Source organism: Salvelinus fontinalis, chromosome 6 (assembly GCF_029448725.1).
Source record: "Salvelinus fontinalis isolate EN_2023a chromosome 6, ASM2944872v1, whole genome shotgun sequence".
Taxonomy (NCBI): Eukaryota; Metazoa; Chordata; class Actinopteri; order Salmoniformes; family Salmonidae; genus Salvelinus; species Salvelinus fontinalis.
The window spans coordinates 26,676,288-26,699,553 of record NC_074670.1 but is presented as its reverse complement, the minus strand read 5'-3'; the positions used below and the strand labels follow the sequence as shown (position 1 = coordinate 26,699,553).

At 40.7% G+C, this 23,266-nt stretch overlaps 1 protein-coding gene across 12 annotated transcripts in view; it reads right to left on the bottom strand.

Moving 5' to 3' along the window:
• Window positions 1-12,422: 12,422 nt before the first annotated feature.
• LOC129857490 (ras/Rap GTPase-activating protein SynGAP-like) overlaps window positions 12,423-23,266 on the bottom strand; it is a 110,559-nt gene continuing 99,715 nt past the window's right edge. For 8 of the 12 annotated variants that reach the window (XM_055925802.1, XM_055925799.1, XM_055925801.1 and 5 more), the window contains one exon: window positions 14,903-18,017. In XM_055925802.1, coding sequence (XP_055781777.1) covers window positions 17,595-18,017 — 423 coding nt within the window. In that variant the 3' untranslated portion in view covers window positions 14,903-17,594. Of the gene's footprint in view, window positions 18,018-23,266 lie in introns of all 12 variants that reach the window. The other 4 variants (XM_055925809.1, XM_055925804.1, XR_008759909.1 and 1 more) reach the window with 3 other exon arrangements.

Sequence of the window (23,266 nt, the reverse complement as noted above, 5' to 3'; positions counted from 1 at the left end):
GAAACGTTAGACCTGCGTTCGCGCGGGACCGGCACTAGTTACCACAGCCACAAAGTCATTAACACCGCCATTTCTACAAGTTCTCTTAATTAATTAAAATATGACTTTACCTTAACCCAAACCTTTGCCACACTGCTAGCCTTATGTCTAACCTTGAATTAAGACCAAAAAGCAACAAAAAAATATATTTTCTTTGTGGCTGTAGAATCTAGTGGAAACCTAGCTAGATTGCCAGACAGCCAGAGTCATTATGATTAATTTGTTTGTGATCCCTGGCAATGTAAAACTTTGTCTATATTTTTTGGGTGATTAGGGCTGCATGGCACAATAACCGGGTAACCAATGATTATTGATGAAGACTATCATGAAAATGAAATAAGAGTGATAACCACCGAAAAAAACCGCCTGACTGAAGAAGGGACTGATGGGCATTTGTGCAGTTGAGTTCGTTTCTGGACTCTAGAACTTGATGAAACTTTTGTTGCACATTGCTGAAACAAGCAAGGTGTTGTAGCAAACAAGACTTTGGTTGCCTAGGCAATTTACATTAGTCATTTAGCAGACACTCTTATCCAGAGCGACTTAAAGTTAGTGCATTCATCGTACCTCTTTCCTGCAGTCAAATGACCTAGTGGCCTCAAGGGTAGAATGTTATTCATATTGTTTTCATAATTAATAATAAAAAATGAAAATCTGGTGTTTCTATGCCAAACAGTTTTGTTATCTTTCAGTCTTCTGAGATGTATATAAAGTGTAATATTGGGATGCAAACTCAAAATTTAATACATGTCAACTATTTATCTGACAGGGTACAGATGTCTTTTTTTTTAAGCCCATGAGCATGTGTGTGAGGTGTATACTTTTGTTTCAAAGTAGATTTGTTTAAAACTAACAAGAAACACTGTGTGACCGTGATTTAGCCCACTGCTATATCACTGTCATAGTAAGTACATTTTTCCTCAATAAAGTAGCTATCAGAAAAGTCTGAGTTAGTAAGAGGGAAAAGAGTTAAGTGTTAGTTCACAAAAGGAACTAAAATATAAATGCAATATGCAAAGTGTTGGTCCCATGTTTCATGAGCTGATATAAAAGATACGCACAAAAAGCTTATTTCTCTCAAAAGTTGTGCACAAATTTGTTTACATCCCTGTTAATGAGCATTTCTCCTTTGTTAAGATAATCCATACACCTGACAGGTGTGGCATAGCAAGAAGCTGATTAAACGGCATAATCACTACACAGGTGCACCTTGTGCTGGGGACAAGAAAAGTCCACCAAAACTGAGAATTTATTGTTCATTTCTCTACCATAAGCTGCCTCCAACGTTGTTTTAGAGAATTTGGCAGTACGTCCAACCGGCCTCACAACCGCAGACCACGTGAATGACGTCATGTTGGCTGATGTCAACGTTGTGAACAGAGTGCCCCATGGTGGAGGTGGGGTTATGGTATGGGCAGACATAAGCTACGGACAACGAACACAATTGCATTTTATCTATGGCAATTTGAATGCACAAAGATACCGTGACAAGATCCTGAGGCCAAATGTCGTGCCGTTTAATCGCCGCCATCACCTCATGTTTCAGCATGATAAAGCACAGCCCGATGTCGCAAGGATCTGTACACACTTCCTGTTACCTGCATACGCACCAGACATGTCCCTCATTGAGCATGTTCTGGATGCTCTAGATCAATGTGTTCCCACCAATATCCAGCAACTTCGCACAGCCATTGAAGAGGAGTGGGACAACATTCCACAGGCCATAATTAACAGCTTAATCAACTCTATGCGAAGGAGATGTGTCGCACTGCATGAGGCAAATGGTGGTCACACCAGATACTGACTGGTTTTCTGATCCACGCCCCTACCTTATTTCTAAGGTATTTGTGACCAACAGATACATATCTGTATTCCCAGTCATGTGAAATCCATAGACTAGGGTTTAATGAATTTATTTCAACTGACTGATTTCCTGATCTGAACTGTAACTCAGTAAAATATTTGAAATTGTTGCATGTTGTATTTATATTTTTGCTCAGTATATAATTTCCTATTTTGGAAATATTTTAGCTTCAGGCGGAAGCTGGTTCCACCTTTGGGGTGTCAGAACAGGGAAGAGCTTGGACTGGACTGACCAGGAGCTGTGATTAGGATGGTCACCCCATAGGAGTGATTTAGATGAATACTGAATATTCTGGGTTTATGTTTTGGAGAAAAAAAGAATTAGGCTACAAATAAACATTTCTTGTTGGTTTTTGATTGATAGACAAGGCTCCCGGGTGGCGCAGTGGTCTAGGGCACTGCATCACAGTGCTAGCTGTGCCACCAGAGTCTCTGGGTTCACGCCCAGAGACTCTGTCGCAGCTGGCCGCAACCGGGAGGTCCGTGGGGCGACGCACAATTGGCATAGCGTCGTCTGGGTTAGGGGTTAGGGAGGGATTGGCCGGTAGGGATATCCTTGTCTCAGTATGTAAAATTTTTTATAAAATGTATGCACTCTACTGTAAGTCGCTCTGGATAAGAGCGTCTGCTAAATGACTAAAATGTCAAATGTAAGGCGATCACCGAAGGACCTCATGATCCAGTTTGAATGCCATCATCACATCTATTTCAACAGAGAAAGGTAAGTGCTGTTCCTTAATGCTGTTCTTTGAGAGTTTGAATCGGCTGGAGCTTCTTGTTTTGTAGCTAAATGAGCTATCTCTTTTTCCGCTTAGGTTTAAGTGCTAGGAATTAAATTAGGCCACTTTGCTGGTTGGCTATGGCTCTGTAATTCGATAATGTAGTGTGCTAGGGTTCATTTTTCATGAACCGACACACCAGGTAAGCAGTGATTCATTCGTTTTAAACTGGCCTCATACACTAGATGCATACCTTGTTCATAAGTGTAGCATACACTTTTGCCTATACGCTTCTGAGTGTGGACATCTCCACACTTATCGTAGATTCCAGAAGACCTAACAGTCCCTTTACGTAAGATTGTTGCATAAACTTCATTTGACTTTAGGCTACTCTACTAGGGTGTGTTCAGTTACATTTGCTACGTTGTGTGACGGTTTGTACTGAACGACATGTTTCCCCAAAATGTTCAACGTTCTTGAACAGACTTTGAGGTACGTCGCAGACACCGATGCCTCAATCCCGGACAAGCTAAACTCTCTCTTTCCCGCTTTGAGAAAAACAACACGAAGCCATCGATGTGGGCCCCCGCCGCTCATGAGGACTGTGTGCTCCCAATCTCTGTGGCCGACATGAGTAAGACATTCAAGGGTGTCAACCCGGGCAAGGCTGCCAGCACAGATGGCATCCCAAGCCGCGTCCTCTGAGCATGTGCAGACCAGCTGGCTGGAGTGTTTACGGACATATTCAATCGCTCCCTATCCCATTCTGTTATCCCCACTTGCTTCAAGACGTCCACCATTGTTCCTGTAGCCAAGAAAGCGAAGGTAACTGAACTAAATGACTGTCTTTGTAGACACTGCCACTAGCCAGCTACCACCAGGTACTCTACCCTGCACCTTAAGAGACTGCTGCCTTATGTATATAGAATCATTGAACACTGGTCACTTTAATGTTTACATACTGTTTTACCCACTTTATGTATATACTGTATTCTAGTCATGACTCATCCTATATACAGTGCGGTGAAAAAGTATTTACCCCCTTTCTAATATTCTCTACTTTTGCATATTTCTGATACTGAATGTTATCAGATCTTCAACCAAACATAATAAATAAAAGAAAGTGAACCTGAGTGAACAAATAACACAACAATTACATACTTATTTCATAAACAAAGTTATGCAACACTGAATGTCCCTGTGTGAAAAGTAATTGCCCCCTTACACTCAACTGGTTGTGCCACCTTTATCTGCAAAGACTGCAACCAAATACTTCCTGTAGTTGTTGACCAGTCTCTCACATGGCTGTGGAGGATTTTTTGGTCCACTCTTGCATGCAGAACTGCTTTAACTCAGCGACATTTGTGGGTTTTCAAGTATGAACTGCTCATTTCAACATCGCAATTGGGATTAGGTCTGGACTTTGACTAGAACATTCCAAAATGTCAAATTTGTTGCTTTTTAACCATTTCCATGTAGACTAGATTGTGTGTTTTGGATCATTGTCTTGCTGCATGACCCAGCTGCGCTTCAGATTCAGCTCACAGACGGATAGCCAGACATTCTCCTGTAGAATATAGTGATTCAGTGCAGAATTCATGGTTTCTTCTAGTCAAGTCATCCAGGAACAGCAAAGCATCCCTAAACCACACTACCACCACCATGCTTGACCATTGGTATGAGGTTCTAAATGTGGAATGCAGTGTTTGGTTTTCGCCAGGCGTAATGGGACCCAGCTATACTTTTGAATCATCGGTCCATAGAACATTCTTCCAAGAGTCTTGATGATCATCAAGGTGCTTCCAGGTGTTTTTGGCAAACGTCAGTCAACTTTTTGGATGACATGGGTCCCATGATGCCTGGCGAAAACAAAACACTGCATTCCAATACCTTGCAAAGAAGGGCACCTAGTGGTAGATGGGTAAACATTTAAAAAAGCATACATTAAATATCCTTTTGAGCATGAAGTTATTAATTCCATCTCAGATGGTGTATCAATACACCCAGTCACTACAAAGACTTTAAAACAGTTAGATAAGAGAACTGAGGACGGAACATTGTAGTTACTCTACAATACTAACCTAATTGACAGAGTGAAAAGGCAGTTTGTACAGAATAAAAATATTCCAGAACATGCATTCTGTTTGCAACAAGGCACTAAAGTAATACTGAATACAAAGTGTTATGTTTGGGGCAAATCCAACACATTCAAGCATGGAGGTGGCTGCATCATGTTATGGGTATGCTTGTCATCGGCAAGGATTAGGACGTTTTTTTTAGGATAAAAAGAAACGGATTTGAGCTACAGGCAAAATCCAAGAGGAAAACCGGGTTCAGTGTGCTTTCCAACAGACACTGGGAGACAAATTCACCTTTCAGCATTACAATAACCTAAAACACAAGGCCAAATATACACTGGAGCAGCTTACCAAGACGACATTGAATGTTCTTGAGTGGCCTGGTTACAGTTTTGACTTAAATCGTCTTGAAAATCTGTCAAGATTTGAAAATGGCTGTTTAGCAATGATCAATCACCAACTTGATAGCGCTTACAAAATTTTAAAGAGAATAATGTGCAAATATTCTACAATCAAGGTGTGCAAAGCTCCCAGAGACTTACCCAGAAAGACTCACAGCAGTAATTGCTGCCAAAGGTGATTCTAACATGTATTAACTCAGGGGTGTGAATACTTGTGTAATGAATACTCAGGGAGAAAAAGGTGTAGATACATGCGCAGAGTGCGGCAGGTGTTTATTTCGCCTATGCAGAATCCAGGAATCGTGGTCACAGGCAGGCAATGGTCATACACAGGTAGGCAAATCAAAACTAGGACTGAAGGCTATAACTGGTTCTCACAAACGAGTTAGAAAAAGGCTTAGCAGAGTCAAAACAAACAATACCCCACAAAGGCACAAACAGAATAAACTGAACTAAATAAGGAGCTGATGAGACCAGGTGAACTAACACAGCTGAAATCAATGAACAAAAATGAAAGACAGGGCTACGTTCAAGAAGCGAAAGAAACAGAACACAAGGTTAACTAAGAAAATAAACACAGAACCTTACAGTACCACCAGAACATTGTTGGCGGAGGTACTTCCCTATTTCTTGGTTCAGGTGTTCCGTCTGCCCGTTGGTCTGGGGATGGTACCCGGAGGAGAGGCTGAGGGCGACCCCCAGCTGGTCACAGAAGGCTAGCCACACCCGGGAGACAAACTGGGGCTCACGGTCAGAGACGATGTCCTCCGGAATCCCATACAGACGAAACACCTGCTGGAACAGACACTCAGCCAATTCCATGGTGTTAGGTAAATGAGGAAGAGGAACCATTTTTTGAAAAACGGTTTACTATGACAAGGATGGTGATGTTACCAGAGGATTCAGGAATGTCTGTGATGAAGTCAACATCTATGTGGGACCAGGGTCTGTGAGAGATTGGCAAAGGATGAAGCTTCCCGGAAGGGAGATGACGAGGGCTTTTGGTTTGGGCGCAGACTGGACAGAAGAGTACGTAATCCCTTACGTCGGATGCCAGTGCCACCAGAACTTACGGGCTAGAAGTTTGGTGGCTCGTGTAATGTCCGGATGGCCGGACTCTAAGGACGTGTGACAACATTGCATCAGTTAGGGGTCTAACAGCTGCTGGTACGTAACTCCTCCCAGCTGTTGTCTCAGGAGGAGCCAGGTCTGAGGTTAGGGCTTCTTGTATGGCTGAGTGAACCTCCCACAGTACCGGCCCCATAATGCAAGAGGAAGGAAGAATGGGTGTAGGGTCTGAGTTACTGGTCAGAAGGTCAAACTGGCGGGAGAGAGCATCAGCTTTTACGTTTTTCTTTCTGGGGATGTAAGTAACATGAAAATGGAAGTGTGTGTATAAGAGAGCCCAGCGTGCTTGCCTGGAGTTTAACCTCTTGGCCCCTCATATATTCCAGATTACGATGATCTGTTAGGACGAGAAAGGGATGTTGTGCGCCCTCCAACCAGTGGCGCAACTCCGAGGGCCAGCTTGATGGTGAGGAGTTCTCTGTTCCCCACATCGTAATTCCTCTCAGCAGAGGATAACTTCCTGAAAAGAAGGCACAGGGATGTGATTTTGAAGGTGTTCCCACCCGCTGAGAGAGTATGGCTCCTACTTCGGAGGCATCCACCTCCAGGGTGAAAGGAAGAGTCGGATCAGGTTGGCGAAGAACAGTAGCTGAGGTAAATAGGCGTTTCAAGTTGTTGAAAGCAGTCAGGGCGGTATCAGTCCATTGACGGGTACGGGTTTTTTGGCTGGTAAGGGCACTGAGGGGAGCGGCAGTAGAACTGAAGTTCCGAATGAACCGGCGATAGTAGTTGGAGAACCCAATGAAACGTTGGAGTTCCTTAATGGTGGTGGGTTTGGGCCAGTTACTGACGGCGGGGACTTTGTTCTCATCCATGCTGACCCCTCCAGGTGTCAGTACGAAACCGAGGAAGTTTACCAAGGTTACATGGAAGGAGCTCTTTTCAGTCTTCACATAGAGGTTATGGTCAAGGAGCCATTGAATAACCTTTTGCACATGCTGTATGTTTTCCTTCAGGGAGTTGGAGTAAATCATGATGTCATCAATGTAGACGATGAGAAAGCGATTGATCATATCCTGTTAAACCTTGTTCATAAAGAATTGGAAGATGGCTGGGGCGTTAGTAAGGTCGTAGGGCATGACCAGGTATTCGTAGTGCCCTCATGCAGTGATAAAGGCCTTCTTCCATTTGTCGCCTTCACGTATACGGACAAGGTTATATGCACTTCACAGGTCGAGTTTTGTATAGATGTTGGCGCGGCCCACTTGTTCAAGGGTCGCTGGGATCAGAGGAAGGAAACGGTTCTTGACCGTGACATCATTCAGGGAACGGTAATCAATACATGGGCGGAGACCATCGTCCTTTTTTCCAACAAAGAAGAAGCTGGACGCAGCCGGGGAAGAAGAACGAATGAAACCGTTTGAGTGTTTCATCAAGGTAGTTCTCCATTGCCAGGGTAATGGCTGAATAGATTATATTTTATAGGCAGAGCCCTTCTTGGATTCGCCTTTGACGTTCGATACACGGGGGAGGAGCATGACCCAACTGCATGGGCTCTGGAAGACTCGGACGGGATGACGGAATCACGGAAAGAGAAGGTTTCGGGTTCCTGGGTGGCAGAGTTCTTCGACGATGAGGTGGTCGATGGAGATGGACATACGAATGTATTGATTTAAATCCTGAGGGTCACCTCTACAGGCTAGCTCCGCCTGAACTTCCCTGTTGAGCCCTCTTCGGTAGACGGTAAGTAAAGCAGCCTCACTATATCCACTCCCTGCAGCCATGGTGCTGAACTCGAGGGCATACTCGGCAGCTGAATTGCGTCCTTGTTGAAGTTCTATGGGGAGGTCTCCTATAGGAGGACCGGAAGGAGAGTGATTCAATACCTATTTTAAGAGGGTGTGGAAATGGGTCTCGGAGCCGAGTTCTGTGCTGTTGACAGTCCATATGGCGGTGGCCCAATCTAGGGCTTTGCCTGTGAGTAGAGACACAACAAAATCCACCCTGCTCTTGTCATTGGCAAAGTTAGTGGGGTTGTGCTCAATGTATTTGCTGTATTTAAATAAGGAGCTGATGAGACCAGGTGAGTAACTAACACAGGTGAAATCAATGAGTAAAAATGAAAGACAGGGCTACGTTCAAGAACACAAAGAAACAGAACACAAGGTTGACTAAGAAAATAAATACAGAACCTTACATTATGCAGATTAGTATTTCTGTATTTCATTTTCAATAAATGTGCAAACATTTCTGAAAACATGTTTTCACTTTGTCATTATGGGTTCTTTGTGTTGATGGGTGAGATTTTTAAAAACATTTAATCCAATTTCAATTCACGCTGTAACGAAACAAAATGTGGAATAAGTCAAGGGGTATAAATAGTTTCTGAAGGCACTGTATATATATATACAAAGCTGTGTACTTGCCCAATAAACATTTATTTTATTTTATTTGCTCCATTTGGTGGATGTGGTGGGGTGTGGCTTGAACAATAAGTGACGTATTTAAAGGGCAGTGGCCATGCTGACAGCGTTCCCCATTACGTTTTTCAACTGGTCGATCAGAACAAAACCTTTTCCGTTTAATTGAACATTGCACATCATTTTGAACACAGCCCTAGTGTCTGCTGAGTACTTCCATATGCCATTGAACATCTTAGACATTGGTCGTCCTCATGCCATTGAAAATCTGAGACACTGGTCGTGTCTGAATACCCATACTTGCTAAATAGTAGGCATTTTGGGTACGCGAAATAGAACGTTTTATAGTAGGCCTATGTGAAATAAAAATACATTTAGTATGCTTTAAATGCCAAGATGTCATACTCCAGGGTTTCCTAAACTCGGTCCTCGGGACCCCGTTTTTTGTTGTTGTTGCCCTGGCACTAGACAGCTGATTCAAATAATCAACTAATCATCAAGCTTTGATAATTTGTGTAGTGTTAGGGCAAAAACCAAAACATTCACCCCTTGGGGTCCCGAGGACAGAGTTTGGGAAACGCTGTCATATTCATTTAGGCATTTCCTCTAGTTGAATTCTCTGCACACTATTGAGGAAGAGAATCGTCTTTCTAGACTCAAGTGTGTTTGATAACAGCTGATAATAGGCCTTTGATGACGCGGTGTACCAAACTTAACAAATGGCGGAATGCAATTGTTCATTTGCGCACTAGATGAGCATTCTCAATATGGATGAGCTTAGTATGTTGATATTTGTTGCTTACTGCATATGATTTTACTAAACAGTACGTTCTAAATAGTATGTACTATGATTAGTACACAGTATGTAGTTTTAGTAAGTAGTAGGCAAGACAGATTTCGGACACAGCCATTATCCACAGGAAAGTAGGCCTTAAATGGACTTCCAAACACGGATCCGTGTGTGGCTCTCATGGTTTGTTTGAGCAAACAATGTAAATGCATACACACAATGCATGCATATACTAGCGGGGCCGGATCCCCACATCTGGGGCACCTACCTCCAGGGGGCCCCACAACCAGGGGTTGGAACCAGAATTATTTTACATTTGTTTCGTTCTGAACAGAACCACATTTTCTTTGTTCCGTTCCACTGTTCCAACCAGCAAAATAAAGTTCTGAACTAGTTCAAACCCCCCAAAACAACCGGTTTATATCATTCCTTACTGTTCCTTTTTTAACCTGTGATATCAACAGTTTTTTACATTTAGCTCATTAAATTAATTGACCAATCAATGTGGATAGAGCAAGCAAGGTAGTTGTTTACATGTGTGATGGACAGACAAGTGTAGACTATGGCGCAAGATGTGACTGACATTTTGTTGGTGGGGAGGGGAGAGAGCGAGAGAGGGTAGTGGAGGAGGCTTGAAGGGCTGGGCATCTTGTTATGACATGCATTATCTGAATTAGGTCCACTGAATTATGCCTAAGAGGGCCGGCTTCTATGAAAGAACTTTGAATGTCCTTTGAGCTAGCTAGCTAACAAGCTTGTGTGTGCCGAGTGTTTTTAATTCTGGTGCCACATCTTGCCTTTTTGTAGTTAATAAATCCTTTGTGAAACACTATAATTAGGCCTTTTGAATTCTTAACTAGCATTGAAAAAGTTAATAGATTCTATCTTCTGAATCACGATTCTAACAACAGTACAGTAGCCTATGCTTTGGAAGGGGAATGGGCAGGTAGCCTAAATACACACACTTACAAAGATTTTCAGCTTGCAGGCAGACACTGGAATAAGTTTCTGAGTGACAGAGTGAGCGCTTTGCATAGGCGCTTTATTGCGTTTTCTTGTGGGACTAGTAAAAATGCCTGCAACTTAAAAGAAGGTTATTAACTGGTTCTTGTGCTTTTAAAATAACAGTTCTGTTCCCGAACGGTATGGATTATTTTTGTATGTTCTATTTTGTTTCTATTTCTGTTTCTTGAAAATGTTTGCTATTTTTCTGGTTTTTGGGGGTCCTGCAATTCTACACATTTTGTCATGGCTTATGATGAGAGCATATGCTAAAATCCAGGGGGTGGTTTAGAAAAGTCCGTTTAATAACACTTTCCTGTGGATATTTTGTCCAGCATAATGACCAACCACCAAACAACCAGTAGAGTAAGTTCAAATGTAACTGTATTCAACATTCTGGCTTGCAGAGGTCCTGAAAGGACATTTCCAAACAATTTTATTGCATTATGTCAGATGGTGACTAGCTAGCAAGCTATCACCGGATGATGTATCAGGCTACATACAGTGCCTTCCGAAAGTATTCATATCCCATGACTTATTCCACATTTTGTTGTATTACAATCTAAATTCAAAATGTATTAAATTAGTTTTTTCTCACCCATCTACACACAATAACTCATAATGACAAAGTGAAAACATGTTTATAAAAATTGTTGCACATTTATTGAAAATGAAATACAGAAATATCAGATTTACATGTGTATTCATGCCCCTGACTCAATACATGTTAGAATCCCCTTTGGCAGCGATTACAGCTGTGAGTCTTTCTGGGTAAGTCTCTAAGAACTTTGCACACCTGGATTGCAGAATATTTGCACATTATTCTCTTTAAAATTCTGCAAGCTCTGTCAAATTGGTTGTTGATCATTGCGAGACAGCCATTTGATTTTCAAGCCGATTTAAGTCAAAACTGTAACTAGGCCACTCGGGAACATTCAATGTCATCTTGGTAAGCAATTCCAGTGTATATTTGGCCTTGTGTTTTAGGTTATTGTCCTGCTAAAAGGTTAATTTGTCTCCCAGTGTCTGTTGGAAAGCAGACTGAACCAGGTTTTTCTCTAGGATTTTGCATATGCTTAGCTCTATTCCATTTCTTTTTATCCTAAAAAAACTCTCTAGTGCTTGCAGATGACAAGCATACCCATAACATGATGCAGCCACCTCCATGCTTGAAAATATGAAGAGTGGTACTCAGTGATGTGATGTACTTGTCCCAACGATAACGCTTCGTATTCAGGACATAAAGTTAATTTCTTTGCCACATTGTTTTTTTTTTTTACAGTTTTAGTTTAATGCCTTATTGCACATATTTTTATTCTGTACGTGCTTCCTTCTTTTCACTCTGTCATTTATGTTAGTATTGTGGAATAACTACAATGGTGTTGATCCAACATCAGTTTTCTTATATCACAGCTATTGAACTATGTAACTGTTTTAAAGACACTATTGGCCTCATGGTGAATCTCCCTGGTCCTTCTGGTTGAATCTCTGTTTGAAATTCACTGCAGAGACTGAGGGACCTTACAATCATTTGTATGTGTGGGGTACAGAGATGAGGTAGTCATTACAAAATTATGTTAAACACTATTATTGCGACTTATTATGTGACTTGTTAAGCACATTTTTAATCCTGAAATAATTTAGGCTTGCCACAACAAAGGGGTTGAATATATTTCTAAAAACATAATTCCACTTTGACACTCTGGGGTATTGTGTGTAGGCCAGTGACACAACATCTCAAATTAATCCATGTTATATTCAGGCTGCAGCACAACAAAATGTGGAAAAAGTCAAGGGGTGTGAATACTTACTAAAAAGACTAGTCTTCATTTTTATCTCACATGAAATGCACCAACAGCCTCAGCAAATAATATTTGCAAACATGATCGGTTATGGTAATGTCAACTACTCATGATATGGACCCCAGAATAGGCCGCATCAACCATGAAATGGCCAATAGGCCTTTGTAAGAGTTTCAAGATATTTTTCACTGTGGTGACTGTTCTGTAGGAATTATACAAAAAATACATATCACATCTTAATTTAAGAAGTTAATTATTTGTTTATTATTCATTTATTTAAGTATTTCTATCTCCAAGATTCACCCACCCGAAAAATATAAATTCCGGTTTATTCAAAAATGAAATGAAGGAATTGTTATTGACCGCATCAAAGGAATGAATCAAGAAAATCAAAGTGGCAAAAATCATATTCATTATTACAATAATAATTAAATAATCAGAATATCCACATTCATAACAAATCCATTTACAATGGCAATACACTCTTCAATATCACTCTTCCATTAATATACACAAATCCCCGAATGTCTGTCCTTTTTAAAACAAAAATAGAGGGGTTGGGGGACTATGGCTTGTCAAGGGGTATGACTATGTGTGACCTGTGGGGTTGAAAGTTCAAGGGTGAGGGAGGGTTGGCGAGTTGGAGGCACACTTAATAGAACTTGAAGAAATGGCTAATAACATGGTGTTACTTGCATGGAAAAGTTGCTTCACAAGTAACAGTGTGATCTGAACCAAATGTTCAGCCTGACAGAGGGGTCTATGAGAGGCAGAGTTCGGGGAACTAAATTGGAAAGATTAGATAAGGGTTGTCTGGATAAATATATAAATCTGAATGACATCCATTGCAAACATTTAATGTAGAGAAACGTAAAACTTAAATCAAATAACAACGAAGAATCATAATAGTTACAGGAATTCAAAGAAAAGGAGATGGAGGTCACTGGAAATATTATCTTAGTTATTCTATATACTGTATATGTACAAACATTGCTTGGTCACCCAAATATAATTTAAAAAAATGCCTCAGTTGATGAGAAAATGAGTGCAAGCCAGAGATTGTTTTGAGAGGCATAATTAGGTGTGTAGGTGTTCAGAGGTGTCAGATTGGTCAGTGTCTGCACAGAAAGTGCTTCCCAGACAGCTGTCCTTTAAATTGCCAGTGTGAACCTCTCCACTCCCCAACATTTATTCTTTGAGGAGTCAAATACGTCATTTAAGAGAGAGAGAGATTAGAGGATTGAGGAAAGAACTGTACAGCCTGCATATACAAACAAACTGTATATACACATAGACACACCATATATACACACACATATCCAGTATATACACAACAACTGTACACACACTGTATGTACACACACATTCAATCACTTAAAAGGTATTAACCTCTAATCTCTCGCTCTTTTGATGTGTCATTTTTCAGTGGTCAGAGGTGAAGGAGGGCACAGGGTTTTATTTAGCTTCTGTGTTAGTGGAGTCCATACAAAGAAATCAAATGGAAGTTATACAGAAATTTGGCTCCAGAATTCGGTCTCACCACACTGGAAAAACATGATAAACTCGCATCTGCTCCACTAAGCTTTCATCAGAGACAGAAATAGGAAAACAAAAACGTGATGGTAAGGATGTCCTCTTCTAAGGAGTTTTAGATCGTCTGTAAAATGGAGAGCTCCCCAGCGATTGTCAAGTAGAAAATCAACATCCATCCTCACATGTCTCTTCCAGGGATTACAAGAGAGAAGTGGAGGGGTGCAGGTCACAGCAACGTGCAAATCATTGTGAGGGGAGCAGGTAAAACAACAGTTTGTGTTTTTATCCATCACAATCCCAGGGCAATCTTTCTCCACAAAAGGGTAATGTTCCATAAGATTGTCTTAAGAAAAATCAGTTGATATAAAATGGATCATTTCTGGACTGTCATTAGATACTAGAGTCTTGTCATTATCAAGAAATAAACATTTGCGCAGGAAGATTTCCAATTAATAGTTTTTGTAGTACTATGGTAAGAATAATGCATTATTATAGAAATATAAATCATAGCATTGTCTACATTTTTCAAAGTTTTAATTGAAGCAATATTTTGTTTTGTAGCAGTTTCACTTGTAATAGGCTGTGCATAATTAGTTTCCTTTAAATGTAAAACTAATAGAGATAAAGAAGAAAGAACAAAACCAAAACCATGGCAGATATGAACAGGAGCATAAAAAGTCTAAAAGTGAACATAAACTGAGGTGGGTGGTTAAGAATAGATAGAAAGAGGAATGGGTAGATAGTGGGTGGACTGTAGAAAATGGTAGGAAGGAAAAATGAAAGAAACAAATTGTGAGATCTTAGAAAAATGTTAGGAAAGAAAAATTACAGCACCTTTGAAATGCATCTTACACACAGCAGCTCTCCCTCTTTCATTTCACTTACTGCTCAATCCCAAAAGGTTTATATCATGTCAATCTGCATAGCTGTTCTTCACATGCTTGATGAGCCAACAAAACCATTTCCCGAGATTGGCACGTCTTGAAAAGAAAATCAAATATCTAATCACAAGCGTCAAATACAGATTGTCCAGCCATCCAATCAGAGAGAGAGGGCCCAAGTAAAGTAGGGTAAATAACACAGCAGATCCTTACATGGTCAGCTGTGGCTCTGGACTATCCTTTAGGTCAGGAGAATTGAACCAATGGCCCAACTTCTCCCTTTGTCAGCCAATCGCATCACGAGAGAGCGCTCTTGATATATGGCCAGGCCATGCGGGCTGCCCATGTTGCCTCAGCCAATTAGGTTCCAGATTGTCCTCCACGAAGCTGCGTGATTGGCTAAGGGGAGAAAAGGAAGACAGAGAGAGAAGGAACGGGGAGGTGCTTGATGAGTTGCTATCCAATCATAGCCATCCCACTAGGCACAGACGTCATTTCAACGTCTAATTTTGATTTACATTTGATTGAGTTGTCAACTAAAGTGAATTTAATCCATGTCATTGGACTAACCACTGTATCGGATGGCAGTCATTCCAAAGTAGGATTAATCTCTTTGTCAGTTTGTGTTTAGCTCTGAGGCAAATATTTGTTAACCTGAGTCTCTCAATTCTGCATCTCTGAGGTATATTAATGTCAATGCTCATATATCAACCAGTGACCCTGTATAGTCCCATATCTTTATTCAATGCAGATGTAAAACCCTAGCTGCTTTAAAAGCCATTTTATTACTGATATGTTTTGGCACTCGAAAGGTAGCCATATTAGCTGACTTAACACAAGTTAACTACAACAAACTCTCCCTATTAATAATCACATTTGGTTAACTTTTAATTCAACACTCTAAATCTCTCTCATATCGCTGAATCTCATCCACTCTACATTATGGCTAATCCCCTAGTACTGACCGACACAGCATTGGCGGAGGCATTTTGACCCTATGCACAAAGTGCCGAATCCTAACTTGAGATCTGCATGTTAAACTCAGAATTACTCATAATGCATGATGCCAATGGGAGAACTGCAACAATATAAATCAAGTTAGGATCTGGCCCTTAGTAAATTGACTCTTAATCAAATAAAAAAGTGAAATAAGACCGGTGTTGTGTTCTGCAAAACCAGGACAGTCTGAAGCATGTTAATTCACTTGAGACGCTAAGCCAGAGTAAGGAAAGTTATCCAACTAGTTATAAAGCACCACCAGTGTGAATCTAAAAGGGCCAAAATGAACCCAAGTTCACATCTAAACAAAGATTACAATGGACAAGTTATACACAAAACAAGAGGACATGACAACACAGTATAACAGTATTCGATGACAGGTGATATCTGAACAGTTGACACAAAGCAATGAATTCCTTTTAGTGCACTGTGTAACATGTTTGAGATTTGAAATACTCTTTACTAACGATGCCCCAAACAATCTTTGTTTTCTCAAAATGTTGTTACATTAGCATTCATCATGCTCAGCTGAATGGTAAGTTCAGTTTCTTCATCTCGAAACGACATGAAGAAAGTCTATGCCACATACAAATTTGTCTGAGCGCTGTTTGACTACTGGCCAAAATGTCATTATCTGAGACCCAGGCACTTAAAGGCTAGACTTAACTGGCTACCTCAAAATAAGAATCAAATAAATAGTTTACGTGGTACTAAACAGAAAAAGCCATGACAACAATTTTGGAAGTGTACTAGGTGTTACAAGTGACTACGTTATATGCCTGGACACTGAAGGTCCACAAATAGTATCCCTTTGATATTTTCAACCCCTTAAAATTGCTGGTAAACTTTTTATCTGACAACTTTGTTATTGTCTCATTTGGTTTAAGCACCCTACTTGACCCAGCTCCCACTCGATTAAACAATTGCACACATAAGAACACGACACGACACACACATAACAAACAAACATAGACAAATACATAAAAGAAATAGGCTACCTTGACAATAACAGACAGAGTGAGAGAGACAGACATACAGACAGTGGGAAACATGAGAGGCAGTGCTATGACACACACACTTGATTTGGAAATGGCACTGTTTGTGTCTGTAGCACCAGTTGATCACACATAGGTTCTGAGATTGAGAAGAGAAAACATTGCACAAGTCCAGTCCACGAATGGGAAGTCCCTTAATTTACACATTTTTGAAAACATCACACACTTTCCTTAGGCCATAGGGCATGTCTATGAAATCCCAAAAATGAAACCGTATTCTGCTTGTTCTGGACTCTGTAGTTAGTCTGCATTTCAAACAGCATAGTTATTTTTGGATCTTGATTAGATTGTTTATGTACTATCATCAGTTAAAATAATCCTTCTGTCAATATCATCTATGCCTGTTATTTGAAAACCCTGTTAAAATACACTCAAAGGCACTAAGGAAACCAGACTACAAAGCCAGATGACCACATTTCTACCGATTACATTTGAGAGCTGGAGTTTTCAGGACAGGAAATGACTAGACCTTTATCGATGGAATTATGGGATACTACACGCATGTATATAGTAGGATGCTATTGGCTACTGAGAAGTTTTTGGGGAGTGAGACGTTATATAGTGTTTGCTTACTGTCTTTATTTGATTAAACAAACACACAAAGCAAAATCTCACATAGTCGCTTGGTTTGGGGATTAGGCCTATACCAGTGTATAATATGCTCTTTAGTTTGATCGATTGAAACAGTACATGAGGATCCCACAATGTCAACGATAACTAAAAGGTATCATTATCTTGTCCTGCAAGACAGATACTGACCAAAGACCAGTTTGAGCAGGACGGAAATTAGGTCCATTGGAAAGCCCTTTTGTTGTCTTGTATGATAATGCTGAACGTACTGTACAGTTAAATGTACAATGACTGCTGCCCCCCACACATTTCTTCTCTCTCTGGTTTGAGTACACATAAAAGAAACGGGAAAGATTGCAGTCATCTCGTCCTCCTCAAAAAAGGAAGGAAATGTGGCAAGACTTTTTTATTTGTGTCTTCTCTCTCTGATTTGGTTCAGTGTTGTTTTTGACCTGCTCCCTCTCCTCTATGCCCAGTCCTGCTGTTGCAGTGCTCTCAGTTGCCTCCGTGCTTGTCACTGGGGAGGATGTTGGGTTGACACGGAGCTCTCCATTCTGTAGTTGACTGGGGTGGAGATGAGGAGTGGGGGGAGGAGGAGGGTCTACGGGTGGGGAGGGGACTCCATTCTCGTTCCGGGGCAAGCCAGTGGAGGAGATGCCCGAGGAAGAGATAGTAGGGTCAGGATCAGTAGTCATCCCTCCTTCTTTTTCTCCTTCTTCTTCTCCTCCTCCTCCTCCTCTTCCACCTTCAGTATTCACACAGGGGTCTGCTGAACCCAGGGAGGAATGCTGGGCCCCCTAGCAAGACAGAGAGAGGGAGGGAGAAGAGGAGTAGGAGAGGGGAGAGATGGGAGTGGGAGAAGGGGCATTCAGTGGGGGATTTGTGGCATGGACAAGGGTGTAAACGAGTCAGCCAATCCAGGAAAGAGAGAGTGAGGCAATATAAAGAGTCATATATGAAGCAGGAAATGTGGGGAGAGAAGGCATCAGGGAGGATGGAAGGAGAGGGAGTATGGGTGATATAAACAAGCAAGGAATAGTCCAATAAAAAGAGGAGGCCAGTGAAGAACAAACAGATGGGTAGAGGAGAGTAAATAGGTGAATTAGTTTCGAATGTAAAAATAATAGAATGGAGGAAATAGTGTGGGGTGATGAGGGTCCCGATAGGAGAGGGTCAAAGCAGGAGGTAAAGAAAGAAAGGATAATTTGAGAAAGCAAAGGGAGTAAGGGAGGGAGAGAAATAAGTGACACGGGATGGGAGAAACAACGGAGAAAGAGAAATAGAGGAAAATGAGTTACAGAGCAGAAGTATGAGGTACACCAATAGAGATGGACAGCATAGGAGAGGGGATACAGTCAGAAAAAGAAAAGGTGGAAGGAATTACAATCTCGGGTTGACCAACATGTCAGAGTGTCTTCATCTTCGTATGATGCTGAGTTAGAAGGGGGTACTAGTCAGGGACGGGTGTCAAAAGGAGTCCGAGCAGTCAAGTAGAATGAGAGTTGTGTCAGTCTTAGCCAATGAGATTAATTTCAAGGAATTTCTATACATTCTAATTTGTATTATAAACTGGGTGGTTCGAGCCCTGAATGCTGATTGGCTGACAACCGTGGTATATCAGACTGTACAACACGGTTATGACAAAACATTTATTTTTACTGCTCTAATTACATTTGTAACCAGTTTATAATAGCAATAAGGCACCTCAGGGGTTTGTAGTATATGACCAATATACCACGGCTAAGGGCTGTATCCAGACACTCTGCTTTGCGACGTGCTAAGAAAAGCCCTTAGCCGTGGTATTACACCCCCTCGTGCCTTATTCCTTAAATATACTTTAGTAAAGGCTTGAAAACCATGGTGACACAAATAGTTGTTATGATTCTATAACGTGATACAATTGTGTCACTTTAATTAATCTTACGCACATTAGAATCCATGCGCATTTCAGGTTTAGCATGGTTTTTGCTAAGCATTCAGTCAATTGACCTTCGTCAGAGCAAAACTTTCACAGATAGAAGAAAATAAATTAAGAACATAAAGCGTTCACCGAAAGCTTAGCTAAGACCACAATAAATGTGCAGAAATTCGATATTGTTTTTTCATGCACCTTTGTTCCCTTGTCAAGTGTGTGGTTGATTCCCACACATCATTGAACCTTATAAGTACTTTAACATTTAAATAGTAATAAGTACTTTAAAATAAAACATTATAGATAATAATATTATAGTATTGCATTACTATAATAGTCTAACATGCAGATGTGTTACAGTAATTCTTAGAACTTTAGATGTGAATTGGAGAACATAATGACTAAATACTGATCTACAAAGCTTGTATAAGAAGCTAGCATTCAAGAGCTCTCAACTGTGTCTAATCCACCAATCAGAATTTCTAACCCATACCCATTGACCAATTATCAATGGATGCTCATTAATTTACCAAATCTGTAAAGCACTGGGTTGGAATTTGTAATAAGTGAATAAGTCAAAGTTTGGTTTTGCTATCTATCCTTACCTACATTGGCGCAGAATAACGTCATTGCAAATACCAGATTGATTTCACTTATTAATTAAATCAAGCTCTGAATGCAAGTCATCATGTTCAGTCCTGTTCAGTACAGTCTGTGTTGGAGCAGTAGGAAAGAAAATAGCTGGGTTATTGGCACTGACAGAGGTTGTGTTCGATTGAGGAAATGGTGTCTAACGAATCCAAGTAAAAACAGGAATGTGGAATCATTTAAAAGTTTTCTACACGTATAGAAGAATCTGAATTGACATTTACTGAGATGCCAATTCCTTTCCTCAAATGTGTAATAACTTCATTGAACAATAAGGACTAAAAACCATTCATATGATTGTACCAAGGAGTATGAAGTCTTAAGATGTGAACAATGCACTGGAGAAGTGAAAGTCAGAAAAAAGGTACTTCAAGAGGGTTTTATGATCTGCATCTAGTACAGAAATTAGTCGGAAACAGGCCATTTGATTTCAAAACTAATTAGCATTAAATATCAGGGTGGGTGTGTCCATTGTGTGTAGCACATGTTTCCATCTCTAGAAAGGGAACAAAAAATGTCCTTCAAAAAGTGGAATTGAACTGGCAGACCTTTTCTCTTCTCACTCAGAACCTTGTAAAGCACACGGCGATAACCAATTTCAACGGATATTACCGTTAGCATAAATGCTAATCCCCTTCCCTACTTGGTGCTAGCAACAGTAACAGGAAATGTGTTATGGAAACAAGAGGAACAAGTGGTATTTCTCTACCAGTGCTGGATTACTTTCAAACCAGTTCTACAAAAATTACTACAAACCCTTTCACATTATTTATCCAAGTTTAGCCAGACCTGCCAATACAACTGAGAAAATTGTGTGAATATTTTATGAATAGAAAGTTAGATAGCTGCTAGATAGCCAACCTATGCTAATAAAAGAAGCAGCGATCAAATCAACTTAAATAAAACGTGCATCACTCACTGTTAAAGATCCATATGTGCAGAGTTTGCTTACTTGAACAACTGGTGTTTATGTTTGTACAAAAGCTGCAACTAATAAAAGTTAGGAAATTGTAGACAAAAACAACACATAGCGGATGAATTGTGCAATGTTAAGTGCATTGTTAGTATGCTTTGGTACGCAATTCTCAAATGTTCTTACTCAGCAACATGAATAGGAAATGAATACTCAATTTCTGTTTCAAACTAGGCTTATCATTGTGGAAATTAGACGTACAAACCAACCAAATATTCCATAACAGCAGTAGATGACTGACAGATATAAAGGACACTAGACAACTCTCCAAGTATGACCCAGAGCAAAAAGAACAACAATACAGTACTGGCGACACGCTTGATCAAACTCACAATGACAATACATGAACATTGGATCAACTTATGTGCTCAGGTGCCATATACATACAGTACACATACACACAGGAATATATAAACACACTCTCAAAGAAACACACACATTGACATATATGCACACCAGTTGTTTATTTTCAGGGAAGGATTGTGTCAGATACGGAGATTTCCCATAATTCCCGTCATTTATTTGGGGGAGTGGTGTGAGGGGAGATGAGTCGAATTGAATGGATATGTTGATGACCCACCGCAACGTGTTCCTCTGTGAGACACGTGCGGTGTGTGTAGGTGAGTTTGTGTTGATTTGAGCAGGGGTATTGTTGTATATGCATGTAGTCAGTTACCTTGTTGATATTGGTTCTTGGAATAGAGCCTACTTATACGTATTACTGCAGCAGAGCCATCAGTGTTTGTACATGTACCTAATAGAGTATCTGTGAATTGTCAAGCTGTTTGTCATAACTAGAACTAACTATGGCCTGGATTCAATCAGATCGAGCATTAACCATCGTTAGCCAGTGTTGGCCGACATCTGCAGAGCAAATGTTTTATTACCCGTACGGCGTTAGACGTTCATGAGCTGACATATCGGTGAGTGTGTGCTCTTGTCCGTCACAAACCATTCCCTTCCTTGTTATCCCTACCACGTTAGAAGTTCAAAACGGTGCTCGAAACTGTAGGCTCTATCGATGTTAGAAATAATGACTCTCCAATGTAATGTCAATCCATTGATGTTAGGCTAATGGGAGAGATTTATAGCCTATCAATCTAGTTTGAGTGTTTGATTGGTAACGCGGCTGCATAAATATCTAACGCGGCTGCATGGAATTTGTCGGATTCCGTCGGGTGTGGTTTCGTCGCTTCTTGTGAATCTGACAACTGGAACGCAGTACCGCCGCCGCCAAAACAGCGGCTATTCAGCTGTCAATCTGATTGAATCTAGCCCTAAGTATATATTACAACCATCTATATCCTGATCAAACAGTTCGCTTATCATCCCAAAACAACACAGGGAATTGAAAGAAAAAAGTAGTGGAGAGATGAACAAGGATGAGGGATGTGAAGAAGGATGAAGGAGTTGCAAGGTTTTGCAAATGCCAACATTTGATAATAGTGGAGCATTGAATTAAACAGCTGAACATTTCGAAGCATTTCAGTCAGGAATTCTACCATTGATGCTGGAGTTTTATGGTTTGAATTCAGAGGGTAAGCAATTTACCTAATGCAAAGAGTTACACATTCAGGAAGTCTCCGTATATGACTGAATTTGTGCAAACAATGTTGCCACATTTGTCTGAGTGGTGTAAGAGTCACATACATGAATGTATACACTATGTGTATATTAAATCTGTACAATACATAAATCTAAATGTCCAATATATAGTGCTACACTGTAGAGTGCCTACGGAAAGTATTCAGACCCCTTGACTTTTTCCAAATTTTGTTACGTTGCAGACTTATTCTAAAATGTATTAAATTGTTTTCCCCCTCAATCTACACTCAATACCCCATAATGACGAAGCAAAAAGGTTTTTATAAAAATAAAAATAAAAATATCACATTTTAATAAGTATTCAGATTACAGCTTCGAGTCTTCTTGGGTATGGCGCTACAAACTGTGCACACCTGTATTTGGGGAGTTTCTCCCATTCTTCTCTGCAGATCCTCTAAAGCTCTGTCAGGCTGGATGGGGAGCGTTGCTGCACAGCTATTTTCAGGTCTCTCCAGAGATGTTCGATCGGGTTCACGTATGGGTTCTGGCTGGGCCCCACTCAAGGACATTCAGAGACTTGTCCCGAAGCCACTCCTGCGTTGTCTTGGCTGTGTGCTTAGGGTCATTGTTCTGTTGGAAGGTGAACCTTCGCCCCAGTATCTCTGTGTACTTTGCTCAGTTCATCTTTGCCTCGATCTTGACTAGAGTTAAATCTTGGTTTCATCAGACCAGACAATGGTGTTTCTCATGGTCTGAGAGTCCTTTAGGTGCCTTTTGGCAAACTCCAAGCAGGCTGTCATGTGCCTTTTACTGAGGAGGGGCTTCCGTCTGGCACTCTCCCATAAAGGTCTGATTGGTGGAATGCTGCAGAGATAGTTGTCCTTCTGGAAGATTTTCCCATCTCCACAGAGGAACTCTGGAGCTCTGTCAGAGTGACCATGGGGTTCTTGGTCACCTCCCTGACCAAG